The sequence below is a fragment of the Mustela putorius genome, unplaced genomic scaffold (assembly GCF_011764305.1).
Source record: "Mustela putorius furo isolate JIRA1106 unplaced genomic scaffold, ASM1176430v1.1 tig00000743_pilon_pilon_pilon, whole genome shotgun sequence".
In the NCBI taxonomy this organism is placed as follows: domain Eukaryota; kingdom Metazoa; phylum Chordata; class Mammalia; order Carnivora; family Mustelidae; genus Mustela; species Mustela putorius.
Genome location: NW_025421464.1, coordinates 6,991,454 through 7,011,878, shown reverse-complemented (window position 1 = coordinate 7,011,878; position 20,425 = coordinate 6,991,454). Strand labels below are relative to the sequence as shown.

Sequence of the window (20,425 nt, the reverse complement as noted above, 5' to 3'; positions counted from 1 at the left end):
AAAGCTCTACCAACAAGAGAACCAGAGCTTAGAATATGGCTGTTGACTCAACAGGCATTTATTCAATATTTGCTGTGTGCCTGAAGCAATAAACAAACCTGTCAATTATCACTCTTCTAGAGCCTATATTCTAGTGAGAGGAGGGAGACAATAAATAAACAGGTAGATAATCTGGTTTTATGGATGGCGCTAAGTGCTCTGGAGGAAAACTTTAAGGTCAGGACGAGGAGATAGTGCAGGGCTGGGGAAGAGGGAGGATAGATTATAGTTTTAAACAGCAGTGATCAGAGAAGGCTCACTCAGAATTCACGTTTGAGCAAGCCCTAAAAGTGATGAGAGAGCAAGTCATGAGGAAATAATGGTAGAAGAGCAAGAGCAAAGGCCCAGGGTTGAGTATGTCCGCCCTGGATGAAGAGTGGCTCACTTGCTGTGATGGCATCTCTATCTTGTCTCTACATTTACAAGGTGCTTTGATTTTTCTTCTTCCTGGCCTTTGCTTGTAACAGCTGTTTTACCTTGAGCAGCCTTCCTGCACAGCTCTAAACATGGAATCCTCAAATTCCAACACAAGTCCCCCTCCCTCCGCGAATACTTCCCTGTTGAAGTTCATTCTTTTTCCAAATGTCTTTTGTACCTCTTCCCTTTTTTCTCCCTTTTCCACTTCTTGATTGTGTGATATAGTAAGTGCCTTGTGGTCTACCTTCTTATCCTTTTAAGTGTCTGTAAGGTATAGCATCTTTTCTGGTGCCGATTACCCCATTGGTCTTCGCCACCTATATGCCATGGCCCAGGGATGGTCTCTAGCCCATCCAGTGACAAGGCAGAGAGAGAAGGGGAAGACAGGGAGAGGCGATGGGTTCACCCGTGGACTACGATTGTGGATCTCTTCCCTTGCCTCTCAGTGACGCTTTCCGTGACCACAGCTTGGGTGTGCTGAGCTAGAAAAGACATAGTTGCCATCAGCAATCGAGAACTGGTTATTCAGGCTTATGTTTATTCAGTCACTGTCTGCCACAGTTGAACTCTGGGTGGTTCTCTCTACTCAGCCAGAGAATCCACCCTTTCTGAATGCCTCATCCCCAGCGGGCCAGAACGCCCCTGGAACCATCAGTTACAGAAACATCGAACTTTGCAGCACCACTTTCAGTAATCAGGGCTGCATTTTATAGGAATAGAATCTGAGACTCCTCAGTCTCTAAATCTCTAAACAATTTCTTTTGTAATTGACATATTGTCACACAAGTGTGATTTCATGGCCAACCCATAAAGGTATATGATTGCCTTTTATAGTCATGTCAAGCAGCAATTTGGTATACTCTCTTCCCTGCAAAAAGCTGGTTTATATATTTCTGAGTCTATAACCTGTTCTTTTAAAGATCTCCAATTGCGGTAAATCTTCATCTGTATAATACTCCATTGAGAGATTATACTACAATTTATCCATTCTCCTGGAGATGGGCATTCAGGGGCAATTGTGGATAGTATATTCTTGAACACACCTTTTGGTATGTTTATGTATGTATTTCTGTTGGGGATTATCGAAGAGTAGATACTAGGTCATAGGGCATGCATGTGTTTACCTTTAGACTATTAGATCCTGCTGAAGAGTTTTCCAAAGTAGTTGTACCAGTTTACATGCCTACCAGCCTTGAATAAGAGTTCTAGTTGCTTCATTTCCTTGCTAACGACTAGTATTTTCTTTGTCTTTTTTTTTTTTTTTAAGATTTTCTTTATTTATTTGACAGAGATCACAAGTAGGCAGAGAGGCAGGCGGGGGGTGGGGAATGGGGGTGGGGGCGGAAAGCAGGCTCCGTGCCAAGCAGAGAGCCAGATATGGGGCTCAATCCCAAGACCCTGGTATCATGACCTGATAAAAGGCAGAGGCTTTTAACCCACTGAGCCACCCAGGTGCCCCTCTATGTTTTTTATTTCCCCCCTTTTTTCAGCTTAGCCCTTCTGGTGGATGCTTAATGACATTTTATTGAAGTTTTGAATTGCATTTTCCTGACTTAATTATGTGGAGAGTCTTTTTTCATACGTTGATTAAGCATTGGATATCCTCTTTTTTTGATATGTCTGCTCAAGTCCTTTCCCATGTTTTTCCTGGGTTGTTAATGATTTATGAAAAATATTATCAATATGAGTGTTTTGTCAGATATATAGCAGACACCTTTCCTCCCTTTACGGGTTGTCCTTTCCCTGTCTTAATGGTGTCTTTTGAGGAACAGAAGTTCTTAATCATAATGTAATCCAATTTATCCTTTTCTTTCTTTCTATTTATTTCTCTTTTTTTTGTTCTTAAATGGTTGGCCCTTTTCTATATCCTGTTTAAGAAATCTTTGCCTACCCCAAGATCACAAAGATGCTCTTTTCTGTTTTCTTACATTTTCTTTACATTTCACATTTAAATCCAGTGTCAGATGGAATCAAGACATACATTTTTTCCTATGGATAACCAAATGACACAGCACCTTCTGTTAAAAAGACTGTTCTTTCCACCAGGTCATTTCAGCTTTTGCCTTCGTGAGGTATGTGGATCTCTTGCATTTGTGGGGGCTATTCTGTTCCATTAGTCTGTTTTTCGATCTTTATGCTAATAATGCACTGATTTTACTTACTGTACATGTACCGTAAATCAGATAGTGAAATCAGATAGTGAAAGAACTTACACTACCACAACTTACCAATCTAATTTCTCTTGAAGATTGTCTTTGCTGGAGTGCCTGGATGGCTCTCTGTCAGTTAGGCGTCCACCTTTCAGCTCAGCTCATGGTCCCAGAGTCCCAGGATCGAGTTCCACATCAGGCTCCCTGAACAGCGGGGAGCCTTTTTCTCCCTGTGCCCCTCACCCCACTTGTGCTCTTTCTCTCTCTCTCTCTTTCAAATAACTAAAATCTTTTTTAAAGCGGCAGGGGGGGGGGCACCTGGGTGGCTCAGTAGATTAAAGCCTCTACCTTTGGCTTGGGTCATGGTCTCAGGGTCCTGGGATTGAGCTCTGCATTGGGCTCTCTGCTCAGCAGGGAGCCTGTTCCCCGCCCCCCTGCCTGCCTCTCTGCCTACTTGTGATCTCTCTGTCAAATAAATAAATAAAATCTTAAAAAAAAAAAAAAAAGGTTGTCTTTGCTATTTGAGGCACTTTGCATTCCTATATCAACTTTAGAGTCATCTTGTTACTTTCTACAAAAATCCTGCTGGGATTTTGATGGCTACACCAATGATTTTCACCCAAGGGCCACTTTTACTTTCCATGGGGCATTTGACAGTGCCTGGAGAAATTTTTGGTTGTTGCACTTGGAGGAATGCTACTGGCACCTGGGGACAGAGGCCTAAGATGTTAGTAAATATCTTACAATGGATAAGACAGCTAACCACTAACAAATGATTATCAAACCTAAAATATCAAAGGTGCCACCGTTGAGAATATCTGCATTAATGTAATCATTGTTTCAGGGAGCTCTCTACCATTTTATTATTTGTTTCCTATATGACCACTGGTTTTGCTTCTCTTTTTCTCATTTTTTACCTTTTTTTGGATAAATTTAAAAATATTTATTGTCCTGCTGTCTGAACTTATTAAGTATATATTCTTTTACAATACTTTTGGCGCTTACCCTACAAATTTCAGATTATTGTACGACCTCCTCCAACTACTAGACTTTTAATACATGTAGCTTCTTTTACATCCCTCCCATGCACCTTTGTTTCTACATTATTGTCTTGCACTTTGGTTTTATGTCTATACTTAAATTGCAACAGACATAATCATTTTGTATAGTTAGCATTATTTTATACTGGTATATTCCATTGTTCTTCAGTCCCTCCTACATAAAGCCATGCTTCTGTCTAGGATCATTTTTCCCTTTATTTTTTTCCTTTAGTGCAGACCTGATAGCAATGAATTCCCTTGGTTTGTTTTATTGTTGTGTTTTTAAAGATTTTATTTATTTATTTGACAGACAGGGATCACAAGTAGGCAGAGAGGTAGGCAGAGAGAGAGGAAGGGAAGCAGGCTCCCCGCTGAGCAGAGAGCCCGATGTAGGGCCAGATCCCAGGACACTGGAATCATGACCTGAGCCGAAAGCAGAAGCTTTAACCCACTGCTTTTAACCCCATTTGGCGCCCCAAATTCGCTTAGTTTTTATCCAAAACCATCTTTATTTCACCACGTTCAATTGAACGCTGGCTTCATAGGGTATAAAATGCAAGCCTCATAGTTATTTCCTCTTAGCCCTTTAAAGATGTCCCTCTCGTTCTAGTGTCTTCCAGATTTCATCGTTTCTGTGGAGAAGTATCTGTCAATCTTACTGCTCCATTACTTTTAAGATTTTTCTTTTTAGTTTCAGTTTACAACAGTTCAGCTGTGATCTGTGTGTGTGTCTTTGTCTTTGTACCACCAACCTGGGTTTGTTGAGCTTGAATCCGGGGGGGTTGATCTCTTTCATGTGTTTGGACATTTCTCAGCTGTCCGTCCCCCAGCAGCAGCCGTCTCCCAGAAGCCGTGTATTTTGAGAGCTCTAAAAACTTCAGGTTTCTCCCCCCTCCACCCCACATAACAACATTTTAAAAGCGTTGTGGTTTCTCTTTCCTAAGTGACAGCCTTTGGCCTGGGCCACACTGTAATCCTGAGCTCATGTCAAGGGTCGGCAAATGCAGCAAGGGCAATAAAACAAAATGAAGTGAAATGAAAAAACAGAAAAATAAAGAGAAACAGCTATCAACCGTTGACTCACTGAACATTCCCCCCCTGGCGAGAGTATCCATCCACCTAGTCCCTGTTGCTTCCACAACTACTTATGTTTTAAGAAATTGTTTTTGTAATTTATCTGGCTTTTTGTAGTTGTCAGCAGGAGTATTAGCCTGCCAGGACCCAACCAAATCCAACTTCAAGGCAGAAGGGGCCCGATGTTTGTCTTGTGCCAGATGCCTTTCTGGGTTCGATGTACAGGATTGCCCCATCTAAAGCAGTTAAGACAGAAGGATAAATCCTGCAGCAGACGGAATTCCATAGCAGCAGTGTGCATGGAGGGGACTGAAACGGGACAGAGGAGGTGAATGTGAAGGAATGCCACCTGCTCGGGAAATTGCAAGTTTTGTCATTTCACGTGGCTGCAGTTCCAGCTGGAAGGGTTGAAGCTGAGGTTGCTGAGCTAGGCAGGAGCCCGATGGCCAGGGGCCCCATGTGCCATGGTGAATAGGCGGGCTAGGGAGCGCGGTTGAATTCTAAGCAGTGAAGAGTGATCAGATTTTTGTTTTGAAAGATTACGTACACGTCATTGTGAAATGTGGACCCAAGAAGGGCGAGCCCGCGAGGCCAGGGGCCCTGGAGGAAACAGTTCCAGGCAGTCCAACGTTCAATAGATGGTTATCATCAGCAACAGATTTTGAAAGATGTTGAAGGGGTAGCATTGATGAAATTGAAGAGAATGGGGGCATTAAGAGGGAGGCGGGAGAAAGAGAGGCTAAGCTTTCTAGCTCAGGGGAAGGCTGTACATCACCAGGGGGGCACCAACAGTCGAGCTGAGTTCAGTCTGGGATGTACTGTGTCTTCCCACTTCATTAGCTCTATAGTTGTTTGTGTCATAGAATCTGAGAGCGTAGTTCCGGGGCGGGGGTGGGGGGGCGTCCAGGTGGTGTTCTTGAAACTCCTGAGCTAGATAAGAGAGATGTAGAGCCCCAGGCCATTGCCTTCGCTCCGGCTTCAACCAGACCCTCTGATTTATTCTACCTTGGGTGGGCTTCCACTTCAACATTCTATTTGAAATAAGTTTTCCACGCTAAGAGAATGCTAACAGGGTTTCCTTCCTTGTTCATCTTCCCGTTTTAGGTCTCTGTTTTGAGTTGTTCATCTGAATGGAATCCATTCTCAAGTACTTTCCTTCGGAGGGTGTGTGGGTCATGCCCTCTCTGCATCCTTGCTCTTGTTCATACAATCTGACTGGTGTCTCTCTTGGCTGTGTATAGGACTTGGGGGCCACAGGCCTTCCTTTGCAGGCAGTAGATGCTATTCCATTGTCTTCTGATGTCCCTTGTTGCAGATGAGAAAGCCAGACCTGGTCTTCTTCTAAGTTATTTGTTTGTTTCTTCCTGAATGTATGTATAATTTTCTTCGGTCTCTTTTAGCATAGAGGAATTTTACCAGAGTGTGATTAGGTGTGTGTCCTTCTGTCTTTTCAGTCTCCAGGTAAATCTTTCTGCAGCTCAGGGAAATGTTTCATTTGTTTATTTGTTCTGGCTCCTCCATCTGGTCCTTTCTCTCCTTCCAGAATTCCCTGCTATTTATTTACGTGTTGGTTCTCCAAGTCTCATGAGTTCCGTCTCTTTGTATTTCTGCTCTGAGTTTTAAAGTAGCTGTCCTTGGTCTTCCAGGCTGCTGATTGGATCTCGGTAATTAACCGTCTTTTTTTAAAAAATGCCATCACTTGAGCTTTTTCGGTGTGGAAAATTATGTTTTTAACATCCTAAAAGATATCATTTGCCTTGTGATCAGACTTTTTTTATGGCTCTTACTATTTTTTCCAATTCTTGTCTGTCTCCCTTAGTGGTTCTGTTAGTCTAAAACTCACCACCTCAGACAGTGCTCTGCTTGCTTTTCCTGCCTCCGACTCCTGGGTTGCGTTAACTGGCTATCTTCCTTCCCTTCTGGTGTTCCAACTACAGGACCTCAAGCAGGGGACGGCACAGCGGCCTCCAGCTCACGTGTGTGTGAGCTGGTGCCAGTGGGATGACAGTAATCCCTGGCCAAGCCTTCTGCCTTCAGTAGCCTGAGATAGGACAGATTTGAGTTTTCTCCCTTGGTGGGGATCACAGAGACCAAGAGATATCCCCTAGCAAGCTTCACAGTGACCAATATTGCCCTCCCTTGCAGAATACCGTGAGGCTCTGTGGACCAGACTCTCTCCAGGGTTTTAGAGCCTGATTGCTGCCCTGGAGCCCTCTCCTGACCCAGGAAGAAAATCCGGCATTGACTCTCTCTCGCTGGGCTGAGCAGGTCTTGCCCACACCCACCAGGCACCACTTGCCCGCCAGCCCTGTAGTCAGTGGGGCTCTGAAGGGTTCATCTGGAGGAAGGGGCATCATCTGTTCAGAAGCCCCCAGTAAGTTGAGCCAAAAGAGAAAGAAAGAGATTGGGAGACACAGACGGACTGACAGACCCCACCAGACTAGACGATCTCTAACCTCCCTCCAGTGCCAGCGTTTTATAGTTGTACTCGTTTACGGTCTCCAGCTTTAGCTCAGTCCTCAGTACCCTTGGGCCACACTTTTATGTCTTCCCAGCATGCTCTGCTTCCCCAAAGGGAAATATTGGAGACTTTTATTTCTCTCCTCAAACCCTCTGTTTACCCCGCCCTCCCCCTTCTTGTTCACTGTCAGCCTATGACACAAAGGAAAGAGACTCTCCGGTATTAAGTTGCTCAGTTCCTTTGCTCACCTATAAACCTATCTCCTTCCACTGCCTGCCTGCTGGCCCGTCTTTCTATCCTGCTGGGTTCTGTCTTCACCCATGATTTCTGTGACGGTGTGTGCTCCCGACTTTCCCCTTTCTCTGGCCACTCACTCCTGTCTTGTTCTGCTGTTGGTCTCACCCAGCTCTGACTCTTCTCCCATATCGTTGGCTGCCAGGGGGCCTTCTCCGTGCATAAAGCTGATCCTGTAACTTCCACTTAAAAACCTCTCCATGACAGGAGCAGACAAAATGAACCCGTGGTCATAGAAGTCAGAATAGAGGTTACCACTGGGCAGGGGAAATCAGAATCAACTGTAAAAGGGCTTGGGGGAGCCTTCCAGGGTGCTGGAAATATTCTGTCTTGTTTTGGATGATGGTTGTGTAGATCTCTACCTCGCAAGAATCCACTGAGCTGTACATTAAGACTAGTGCATTTTACTCTATGAATCTTATACCTCAACCTGAAAAAGAAAACTGGGATGCCTGGGTGGGTCAGTCAGTTAAAAGTCATGATCATGAGTTAAAGGTCATGATCCCAGGGTCCTTGTCTATAGAGTCCCACACGGGCTCCCTGCTCAGTGGGGAGTCTGCTTCTCCCTCTGCTGCTCCCCGCACTCTTGTGTGCACATGCACTCTCTCTCTCATAAATAAAATCTTTAAAAAAAAAAAAGACAAAACTTTCAGTGGCTCTCCACTCCTACTACAGGTTACGATCCAAACTCTGTTAGCGTAGCCTACAGACTGCTATTGTTCCTCCCTCAAGTCTGGCTTAAGCATCTTCTTCCTGTGACCCCTCCCCTGGCTTTCGCAGACTTCTGACGCATGCGTCCCCTGCACTCACCCAGGACCGTGAGCACCCAGGACCGTGAGCGCCGGCTGGTCCCAGTTCTTAGCAGCCTGTGTCGTAACCGTCAAGCTGCTTCCCTCCCTGGACTGGCCCCCACCCCCACCCCGAGAAGAGCAGTCAGCCACCTCTCTCAGTTCTGCTGCTCCCCAGGCGCCTCGTGCACTGCCTGGCCCAGAGGCCCCCACGAAGTGTCTGTGGTTGAATGAAAGCAAGTTCGCCTTGTCTTTGCTCTGAGCTTGACCTTCACTGAAAAGCCTTCTTCCTCCGGCCTGCAGGATGCTTCCGCAGTGAGAAGGAGGCTGCTGCGCGATGGCCGTTTTCGACACTCCCGAGGAGGCCTTCGGGGCCTTGCGCCCCGTCTGTGTTCAGCTCACCAAGACGCAGACGGTGGAGACGGTGGAGCGCCTGCGCGCGCAACTGCAGGCGGTGAGCGACTCGGCCCTTCAGGAGCTCCAGCAGTACGTCCTCTTCCCGCTGCGGTTCGCGCTGAAGACGCCGGGTCCCAAGAGAGAGCACTTGATCCAGAGCGTGGTGGAATGCCTCACGTTCGTCCTCTCTTCCACCTGCGTGAGGGAACGAGAGCTCCTCCAGGAGCTGTTCTCCGAGCTCTCCGCCTGCCTGTATTCGCCCAGCGCCCGGCAGCCCGCGGCTGTGTCCGAGGAGCTGAAGCTGGCCGTGATCCAGGGCCTCAGCACGCTGATGCACTCGGCTTACGGGGACACCATCCTGGCTTTTTACGAGCCCTCCATCCTGCCTCGGTTAGGATTTGCCGTATCTTTACTGTTGGACCTCGCAGAACAGGAGAAATCCAAGCAAATTAAAGTGGCTGCCTTAAAATGTCTGCAGGTTCTCCTCTTCCAGTGCGACTGTCAGGACCACCCAAGGTCCCTGGATGAGCTTGAACAGAAACAGCTGGGGGATTTGTTTGCTTCTTTTTTACCTGGAATCTCAATGGCACTGACCCGGGTGATCACGGGAGACTTTAAGCAAGGGCACAGCATTGTCGTGTCTTCCCTAAAGATCTTTTACGAGACGGTGAGTTTCATTATGGCTGACAAACATCTCGAAAGGACCTCCGACACCCAACCGAAGCCTGCCTCCGTGGAGCCCAGAGTCGCAGAGCTGATGGTTCACAGGGAAGCCAAGTGGGTAAAAAACACCAGCGACAAACTGACCGTCCTTATTAAAAAGATAACTGAGTGTGTTTCCATCCATCCACACTGGAAGGTGAGGCTAGCCCTGACAGAACTCATCGAGGCCCTTCTCTTGAAGTGCAGTCAGTCCCTGGTCGGCTCAGTAGGACACCTTCTGAAGGCTTTGGTGGGTCTAGTAAATGATGAGAGTCCCGAGGTCCAAACCCAGTGCAGTAAAGTTCTGAGACATTTCGCAGATCGGAAAGTAGTGGTCGGCAACAGAGCCTTTGCGGACATCTTGTCAGAAAACCTCCATTCCCTCGCCACGTCACTGCCCCGCCTCATGAACTCCCAGGACGATCAGGGCAAATTCTCTACTCTCTCCCTGTTACTCGGTTATCTGAAACTCCTGGGTCCCGAAGTGAACTTCGTCCTCCGCTCTGCGGCCCATCTTCAGCGCCTTTCCAAAGCGCTCATCCAAGTGCTGGAATTGGACGTGGCCGACATCAAGGTCGTCGAAGAGCGGCGCCGGCCTTCTGGTGGTCTGAGCTCGTCTCCGGAGAGCGCGGCTCTGCTGCAGAGGAGGTACTTCCGCTTCTTCACCGACGAGAGGCTTTTCCTGCTTTTGCAGCAGCTGTGTCAGCTCCTCGGGTTTTATGGGGACCTCTATCTGCTCGTCGATCACTTTATGGAGCTCTACCACGAGTCCGTGGTTTACCGGAAGCAAGCTGCCATGATCCTGAATGAGCTGGTTGTGGGGGCTGCTGGGCTGGAGGTGGAGAATCTTCACGAAAACCACATTAAAACAAGCCCAGAGGAACTGAAAGAGATCGTGACCACTATACTTGAAGAATACACAAGCCAAGAAAACTGGTATTTGGTCACCTGCATCGAATCTGAGGAAGGGGGAGAGGAGCTAACAATGAAGCAGTCAGGCCTCCAGGCCATCACATCTGCTGCACACACCTGCCAAGTCACATCTTTCCCAGCCTTCTCAAAGCCAGGTCCCACTATCTGCTCCATGAACAGCAACATCTGGCAAATATGCATCCAGTTGGAAGGGATCGGCCGCTTTGCGTATGCACTGGGAAAAGACTTCCGTCTGCTCTTGATGTCAGCCCTCTATCCAGTCCTGGAGAAGGCTGGGGACCAAACCCTGCTCATTAGTCAGGCAGCTACCGGCGCCATGCTGGACATTTGCCACGCCTGTGGCTACGACTCTCCGCAGCACCTAATCAGTCAAAATTCGGACTATTTGGTGAATGGGATCTCTTTAAATCTGCGTCATCTGTCTCTGCACCCCCATACCCCAAAGGTCTTGGAAGTCATGCTGTGGAACTCGGATGCTAGCCTGCTTCCTTTGGTGGCAGATGTGGTTCAGGATATCTTGGCCACTCTGGACCAATTTTATGATAAGAGAGCTACTTCCTTTGTGGGTGTCCTCCATGCCTTGCTGGCAGCATTAGGTACAGTCAGAGCCCTTTTTAATGCTAATCTAGGGGAAGGCCTGGTATCCTTGTTTGCCTAATCTTCTTTTTTGTTTGTGTGTGGTTATGCTGTGGAGGACATTATTTGAATAGTTGTTGGTCCAGCCCTACAGGTTATGCCAGGGTTCTACTGCATAGAACCCTGCACTTTTTTTTTTTTTTTTTTTTTTTAATGTGTGTGTATAACACACACTTAACCAGGGTCACACAGGTAATAAGGAGTAAAGTCAGGAATTGTGACAGTCTTGTTCTTTTCTGTATCCCAAACTGCTTCTGACAATACGTGGGGTTGGAAGTATCTGTGCTAATAGAGAACGGGAATAACAGGAATTACTCAGTCCGCAGATGAGCTAGAGCGTTACGGCCCACTAGAACTTTCTGTGATGATGGAAATATTCTATATATGTTCTGTCCATTGCAGTAGCCACTAGGTACACGTGGCTAGTATAGCTGAGGCACTGAATTCTTTATTTTAACTTAAATAGCCACATGTAGCTAGTGACTACCATACTAGACAGAGGTCTAGAAACATTTTTTTTTCTTAAAGATTTATTTATTTATTTGACAGACAGAGATCACAAGTAGGCAGAGAAGCAGGCACGGGGGCGGGAGGGCAGCAAGCTCCCTGAGCAGAGAGTGGATGTGGGGCTCCTTCCCAGGACCCTGAGACTGTGACTCGAGCTGAAGGCAGAGGCTTAACCCACTGAGCCGCCCAGGCGCCCGTAGAAACGTTTTTAACCTTTTAATTGTATGAGGTGGTTTGAGTTTCTCTCCTTCCTTTTGATCCTGTTGGGTGTCTGTTGGAGGTGTTAAAAACCATTAAAATGGCAAAGTTTGGGACAATAAGAAAAAGAATCTCTCAATGAGATAGTCGGTCCTTGAATGAAAAAAATAACGAGCTATCCAAAGACCGTATCTCTAGAATTTATTCCAGTACCAGGAGCCTCAAAGGTACATGGAAATGTTCCTGACCTCATTTTGTCAGCCAAGAAAGCCAAGATCATGTAAGAAAGTTTGTCGCAGCAAGGACGGGCGGCTGGGACAGAGACTGTCATCTACCCTATACCTCACACCATTTCCAGTGTTTGTTCATTCATTCGTAAACACTCGCCGTGCCATCTAAATGTTCTTTTATTCATTCCTTTGCTAAAGCGCGGCTGCCATGTGCCAGACATTGTGCTTCGGCATCAGGATATAGCAGTGAGCAAGGCAAATACAGTCATGCAGTTTTCTTGCTCCTGCAAAAGAGATGGCAAGTAAATTATTAAACACGTTCATTTCAGAGTCTAATAAGCACTGTGAAGAAAACAGACAACCTGACGCCAGAGGAACAGGGCTAGGATACTTTCAGTCGCGTGGTCAGGGAGGGCTTCCCTGAGGAAGCAACAGTGGAGCTGAGACCTGAAGGCTGAGAAGGGCCCCCCGGTACATGTGGAGCTGTCCTATCCTTTTTATGTTTCTTAAGAACCTTCAGGTTAAAGAAGCAGGTACAAAGATGTGGAGGAAAGAAAGGACTTCAGAGCCTGGGAGAGAGGCCACTGTGGAGACAGTGATACGAGATAAAGCTGGCAGGTGAGGCGAGGCAAGGATAAGCCCCGCGTGGCCTTTTAGACCAAGGGAAGGAGTTTGGATTTTATTTTGCAACGACTTGGAAGTCTCTGGACTGGCCTAGTCACTGAGATGTCAGCAGTGACTGAGAAGGATTGGGTATTGCCCTCGCAGCAGCGCTGCTGAGACTGGCTAACAGCTTCCATGGTCTGAAGCTAGCGCAGACTTCCACTTTTAGTGCTTTGGAGAACTAGACTACGTGTCCGTTTGAAATTTAAAACTATATTAAGAGGGGCACCTGGGTGGCTCAGTGGGTTAAAGCCTCTTCCTTCGGCTCGGATCATGATCCCAGGGTCCTGGGATCGAGCCCTACATTGGGCTCTCTGCTCAGCAGGGAGCCTGTTTCCCCTCCTCTCTCTCTGCCTGCCTCTCTGCCTCCTTGTGATCTCTGTCAAACAAATAAATAAAAATCTTAAAAAAAAAAAAAAAGCTATATTGAGAAAAGGCCTATTAAGTATATGCTCTCAGGAGGTAACTCAGTTGGGGCCTTGAAAATTGAATTGTCTTGGGTTGCTGATGTCTTTGGTCACCTCGAAAGAAGAAACCCTGTGTAGCACTTTATTTTTATTATTATTTTTTAATTGAAGCGAAAGGGGAAGGATCTCCACTGTAGAGAGAAAAGGAAGATGGTTAACATTGACTTGAGGACATCCTAGGGAAAGAAGCAAGATGGAAGATGGCTTTCCTGAAAGCGTTGAAATCACCCCAAATATACTTGCATTTGGAATGGTGAGCAGTGCTGAAGGAGAGTTGGTCAGTTGCACATGAATCACTCTGTTGCTGTTTCTGTTTGCCTTCAAGTTGTCTAACTGATAGCCACTCTCTTCTTTTTTTATTTTATTTTGAGAGAGAGAGAGAAGAGGGGAGGGGCCAAGGGAGAGGGAGAGAGAATCTCAAGCAGACTCCCTGCAGACATGGGGCTCCATCTGACGACCCGGAGTTTTTTTTTTTTTAATATTTTATTTATTTGACAGAGAGAGAGAGAATACAGCAGGGGGAGTAGCAGGCAGAGGAAGAGGGAAAAGCAGACTCTCCACCGAGCAGGGAGCCCAGTGCAGGGCTTGATCCCAGGGCCCTGGGATCATGACCTGAGCCACCCAGGCGCCCCAACCCTGAGATCTTGACTTAACTGCTGGCTACTCTTTTAAAATGGGAATGGAAGTGTGGTCTCAGAGACCGTCTAGAAAGTCTTCAGAGGACCCAGCACATGTTTCAGGAAATGGAGTCACCCTAATTAGCAGTGTTCACTGGCTAGAAAACATTAAGTGCCACAGTGAGGGCAGGAACGATCAGCGTGGTTACCGCCGAGCACCTCCGGCCAGTTGCTGAGTACCCACAGCAACGAGAACAGGGTAGCTTTGAAGCAAGGAAGAGTCTGTGCCACGCACCTTGGCACTGAGAGCCTGTGCCACAGCCACATGTGGACGGCTGCCACCTGGTTTTCGTGGCTGCCTAGGATACTGTTGTGCAGCTGTGCACAGTTTGCTTAAATGGTCCTTTCTTGGTGCAGATTTTGGTTGTTTCCATTCTTTTGCCACCACAAAAAAAAAAAAGAAAGAAAATGCTGCAGTGATTATCTTTAGAGGTCATTTTGAACATGTCAGAGTATATCAATAGAGTAACTTCCTAGGAAGGAGTACTGGCTTAGAGGACAGTACATTTAATCTGGGTTTTTTTGTTTTTGTAATCTCTGTACCCAGTGAGGCTCAAACTCACAACCCTGAGATCAAGAGTCATGTGCTCTAGACTGAGCCAGCTGGGCACCCCACATTTCAATTTTGGATGGAGACTTTCAGGGTGCTCTCCAAAGAACTTGCACCCATTTAAACTCCTGTCAGCAGTGGAGCAGAGAGCTGATTTTTCCACACCCTCCTCTCGACTATATTCCTGAGTCTTTTGCTAATCCTTGCTTATCCAATAGAACAAAAATAGCACCTTATTATAGTTTAATTTGCACTAAGAGTGAGGCTGAGCTGCTTTTCATATGTTTAAAAGCCATTCGTAAGCAAAGACTTCAGTGTCTGGTACTAGCCTCAATGTAGAAATCTTTGCAGCGTATCTACTTTGATCATGGTAAATGCTAAGTCCTGATTTTAACACGTCAGGAATGCAATCCCTTGGAGTCTGCTAGGGCCCGACCTACGTGCGGGGGTGGTGCATTGAGGAAATGGCCTAAGTGGTCCCCTCCATGTAGAACCTCTAGGCTCTGGAGTCAAGACTCTCACCCAGCATTCGCTCTCTGTGGTTCCCCTTTGCCTGGTCCTGGCATCTCCTGTCTGCTGTTGCTCTGTGCACGCGCTCCTTGACAGAAATGAGATTAGCGGGGGCTAAAGGTTATCGGAGGCATTTTTCCTGCTGTCTGTAAAAGGGTGAAAATTCACACTGGGGTTTTCTGGGGTTTTGTGGTGGTTGTTGTTGTTTCTTTTAAATGTTTAGAGCCTTTTTTGAAATGAAGCCCTAGGGGAAACCCAGTACATAAAAAGAGTTGAAATCAGAGCTGCTGGGTTAGAGGGGAGTCAGACGCCCTGGGCCCACCCCCTTTAGCATTCTGTCCCTTGGGGCCCTCCCTGTTGTGGCCCCGAGACTCTCCTGCAGAACCCTTAGGGCTCCTCAAGGCACAGTTTGAAAACCACTGACTGGTTCAGTGATGTTTAAACCTTATTCTGTGGTGACACATCAGAAGTATTGGAGCAGCCTGAAGAAGGAAAAGCTTTGGAGAGAACATGTATCAGAAATACAGATGAGGGGCTGTGTCTATTCCAAGACTATAGAGCCGGTCTTCTGCTAATGAGGAGTGCACCCTGTACTCAGAATTCTGTCACTTGTATGTATTCTCTTGCATATTTTCTCATTCAGCATATATATTTGGGCACACCCACTCCATGCTGGGCATGTTGGATTCCAGTGGCAATCAGTGGAGTGTAGAGTCCAGTGGGAGATGTAGACACTAAACAGTATACTCAAGATAAAGGTAATTATACATCATGATGAGTTAATATGAAAGGAGAGAAGATAGTACTCTATAAGAGAGCCTTTAGGGACCTATATTGGATTGGGAAGCCAAGGGATGGCTTTTCTAGGCAAGTTCTATGTATATTGAGACATGAAAGGTGAATTGGAATTAGCCAAATGTGATGTCGTAGGGAAAGTAGTCCAGGGGCGCCTGGGTGGCTCAGTGGGTTGAGCTGCTGCCTTTGGCTCGGGTCGTGATCTCAGGGTCCTGGGATCGAGCCCCGCGTCGGGCTCTCTGCTCAGCGGGGAGCCTGCTTCCTCCTCTCTCTCTGCCTGTCTCTCTGCCTACTTGTGATCTCTGTCAAATAAATAGATAAAATCTTTAAAAAAAAAAAAAAGAAAGTAGTCCAGACAGCAAGAAGAGTATATGCAAAACATTCTGGGGTCGGAAAACACCTGCCCCATTAGAGGAATGGGAAGATGCTCGGTTCACGGGCAACTGGGAGGAGCTGGAAGATGAGGTTGGAGAGATGGACGGAGGGACTGGATCGTGAGGGGACACGCAGGCCATAGCAAAGAGCTTATTCTGCTGCTAGAGTGCTAATGCCTATTGTCAATGACTGTGGTGATCATTATAACACTTTATTTTCAGCCCAGTGGTTCCCAGACACAGGTGATCTCGGGCAACCCCAAGAGCAGAGTGCAGGGGAGGAGGGAAGTCATTTGAGCCAAAAACCAGCAGCTCCTGAGAATACCGCCACAGCAGAAGACATTGAACAATTTTTGCTGAACTACCTCAAAGAAAAGGATGTGGCAGATGGCAATGTCTCAGATTTTGATAATGAAGAAGGTAACTGTTTATTTTGGCTTAGCCAGTTTTTTCTTTTTGAAGCAGATTATTATAAGAATGAGATCGCATTACAAAACGTTTGGAAATCAGAAAAGTCGCTCCTAACCCCACCATGCTCAGCAGAATCACCCTCTTTTTTTTTTTTTTTATTTGAAAAGTATATTTCATTTATTTGAACGTATAAATAAAAGTCTGGGCTATTGTCATCTTTCAAGAATCATGCCCTAGGTGGTGCCCAATTTGGGGATGCATGATTTTCAGCTGCAGGCCTACCTCTGTCTCTCACTTAAACCAAGCTACCTTTTCCCTCGACTGTATGCGGAGTCCTTTTACTTCTGATTTCCTGACTCCCCTGTGGGCCCCTAGCAAATCACTGTTAACTTGTGTCAGATCAGTCCTGAGCTGATCTGATACATACTCCTCCCTGAAACCAAGGTAATCCTTCTAAAATGCAAGTCAAGGATAAACTAATGATCAGGACTGATTTTGCTACCATCCTGCTTTATTCAGTTCAATGACTTCCTTTCTTTTTAAAAACAAGGTCCCTCCTCTGGTGACCTAAAGATCCTTCAGAGAGACACTGAGGATTCCTTTGCCTTCTTTCCTATCTCATCTCTTGTCACTTCTTCTTCTTTTTTTTAATTTTTAATTTTTTCAGCGTAACAGTATTCATTATTTTTGCACCACACCCAGTGCTCCATGCAATCCGTGCCCTCTCTAATACCCACCACCTGGTACCCCGACCTCTCACCCCCCACCCCTTCAAAACCCTCAGATTGTTTCTCAGAGTCCATAGTCTCTCATGGTTCACCTCCCCCTTCCAATTTCCTTCTCCTCTCCATCTCCCCATGTCCTCCATGCTATTTGTTATGCTCCACAAATAAGTGAAACCATATGATAATTGACTCTCTCTGCTTGACTGATTTCACCCAGCATAATCTCTTCCAGTCCCTCCCATCCATGTTGCTCCAAAAGTTGGGTATTCGTCCTTTCTGATGGCGGCAAAATACTCCATAGTGTATATGGACCACATCTTCCTTATCCATTCGTCCGTTGAAGGGCATCTTGGTTCTTTCCACAGTTTGGCGACCGTGGCCATTGCTGCTATAAACATTGGGGTACAGATGGCCCTTCTTTTCACTACATCTGTATCTTTGGGGTAAATACCCAGTAAGCACCCTCATTTTTTGTGCGATTTTATCCCATTCTTTTTTGTTGCAGATCTATTGCTCTGTGGTTCCAGCTACAGTTTAAATACATTATACCCTTTTTGCACTTAGCTATATAATCAGCAACTCTCCCACGTTGCTATAGAGTTTTCATAATTAATGTTTTAATAGCTGCTACTAAGTACCCATTCCCCTGTGGGAAGTTCGAGTTGCTTCTAGCTTTTCACTCTAATAAACAGTGCGGCAGTGGATGATTCTGTGCACGTGACATTTTCCCTTTTTTTTTTTTTTTTTTTTTGCATATTTCTTTATAAATCCCAGAAGTGGGATTTCTGGGTCAAGGATATGAACGTTATTTTATGCTTGCCAAATTGCCTTCCAGAAAGGTTGTGTCAATTTATACCTTCCCTCAGCAGCGCGGGATTAACACCGGTGGTACCACAGCCTTGCCAACGTTGGCCATTCTGACTTTCACTTCTTGCTGAATTAATAGATGGAAAATGGTTCTCGATATTTGACTTTGTGTTTCTTTCGATTACAGGCAAGGTCAAACGTTTTCCTATATGTTCCTTTCCCGACAATTTTTCTCTTGTGCCCGTTGTCTATTCATATGCTTTGTCCATTTATTTATTGGCGGGAGGAGATTTCAGTGTTTTTCTTCCCTATTTATATGATAAAGGAGAAGGGAGTTCAGGCTAGTCGAAGCTCGGGCCTGTTGTTTTATTCACAAGCCCAATCTGGAGCTTCAGGTCACGGAAGGATTAATAAATTGTTAGAATCTCCTCTGCAAATATAAAATGCCAAGTCATAATGAGCTTGGTGGTCTCAGAACTATCCTAAATCGCACTGAGTCCCAAATTAGTTTGTTAGGGTGGAATGGAGCAGGATTCTTTCTCTTTTTTGGTGGTCTCCACTCCGAGACTCTGGTGAACTAAAACCAGTACTTCCAGGATAATAGGAAATAGTCTGTTCGATGCATCTAACTACCGCCAGTTCCTTTAGTGTGTCAGGGAATTACCACAGGGCCCGGGGAATGATTTATGCGGAGTGGAGTTCTTGCCCTCCCCAAGGACAGTTTTCTGATCAGATGTCTATTGCGAGGCCTTTTCTTCTCGGTTTTATTTCTTAAGCCAACCCAGTCTTTCTTTTCCTGACCTGCACCCCACACCAAAACCCAGAAACTCAGAGGGAGGGGAGGCATCATGATCCCTCATAATCCGGATTTGCCATTCTTGTTTGAAATTCTAGTATTGTCTGTGAATCCATTCTTTCACGATTAGGATCTTCTGGTTCTAGTTGATGTTGGCTAGGAGCAGACTGAATGAATCAACCTTTCTCCCAGTAACGGAAAAATCCACATCCCTCAAATAACATTGTGCAATAGGTGAATTTCAAACAACAAATCCTCCTCTGGGAAGAAAAGCACAGCCTTATCATTCTTATAATTATCATTCATCAAGTTCACACCACAGACTTGGCATTGTAAAGAATGTTTGGCTTGATGTTGGTCTGACATGTGTTTTTTGTTTTAGCCACAATGAAAGCACCTCGTGTATCTGAGGACCCTTTCTTCAAGAAATCCAAGCATTCTACAAATGCATTTTCATTTATCTTTTCAGCATCTGGTAGAGACAGGTGTGGCCTCTGCTATAAGATTCTGTTTTTTCCAGTAGAGGAAACAGAAATGGAAAAAAGTGAAGGACACAACGTTCAGCTCAGTGGAAATGAGCACAGCTAGTAACGGGAGCTCGGTGGAGGGGCTGCATGTACATAGAGGAAAATTTTCCAGGGTAGGGATTTTGGCCTGGGTTTCATGCAATTCTCAGGTCTTTTCATTGTTGTTTTAATTTACAAACTTAGGCCTATCCTGTGCAACACAGCACTCTAGGCAGTGGAAGAGTGCTGATAGCTGGTGGCATTCATCTTACTTAACTCTCAAGCAAATGAAGTGTGCATGCTTTATACCTTTTTTTCCGGATGAAGTAGTGTAGGATGAGAAGGTTGCTAATAGGGGTGCAGTCAGGACTTGAACTGACCACCGTTGACCAAACTCCCTCCCTGGGTATTCTACCAGGCTGCCGCGCTGGGATCTCTCATGCAGACATCAGTAAGGCCTGATCTTGGCCATCGAAAGATCCTACAGGCTGGTGGAGGAGACAAACGAGCCTCTTAGTCAAAGAATGAACCAAGAAGAAAGAAAGGGTAAAGGTCAGAGCAGAGGCCAGCTGGGGAGCTGCCAGTCTCGGGTATCCAAATTAAAATGTTGCCCTCTTACATTTTTATTTGAAATACTTATTAATGGAAATTTAGAAAAGACAGAAGGTATAGGAAGAAAATCAAAATCCTACATGATCTCATGGCCCCATCTCTGTTAGTATTTCACGGTCCTTCCTGCTATGCGAGAAATTTACATAATAATCTCCACCTGTGTATGCAATTGTATATACTGCTTTTCTCTTTTCAACATAATATTCTTTCATAAACATTCTCCCCTGTTGTTAAAGCCCTCGGTAAACACAAATTTGGGGGCCCCCATGATAACATTATTGTATGGACGTAGCATGGCTTATGTAATTATTCCCCCTTAGGTGGCAATGGAGGGGTTCTCCCCACTCCCACCCCCAGTTTATATAGTTAATGCTCTAGTGAATATCCTTTTTTTTTTTTTAAGATTTTATTTATTTGACAGAGAGAGGTCACAAGTAGGCAGAGAGAGAGGGGGAAGCCAACTCCCTGCTGAGCAGAGAGCCCGATGCAGGGCTCCATCCCAGAACCCTGGGATCCAGACCTGAGCCGAAAGCAGAGGCTTTAACCCACTGAGCCACCCAGGCGCTCTTACCCAAATTTTTTATGGTTTCCTTAGGATCAGTTCCTTGTAAACGCCATTCCTTGCGTCTGAGGTTGGGAGAGCACATCGAAGTGGGGCATCTCTCAT

At 45.9% G+C, this 20,425-nt stretch overlaps 1 protein-coding gene across 3 annotated transcripts in view; it reads left to right on the top strand.

The window, feature by feature from the left end:
- The window catches only part of TTI1 (TELO2 interacting protein 1), a 47,759-nt gene that overhangs the window by 8,306 nt on the left and 19,028 nt on the right, over positions 1-20,425 (top strand). For all 3 annotated transcript variants that reach the window (XR_006607868.1, XM_004746457.3, XM_004746455.3), the window contains exons 2-3: positions 8,567-10,890; positions 16,124-16,321. Coding sequence is in view for 2 of the 3 variants with exons in the window: in XM_004746457.3 (XP_004746514.1) it covers positions 8,601-10,890; positions 16,124-16,321 (2,488 nt within the window). In the remaining variant the exon portion in view is untranslated. The remainder of the gene's footprint in view (positions 1-8,566; positions 10,891-16,123; positions 16,322-20,425) is intronic.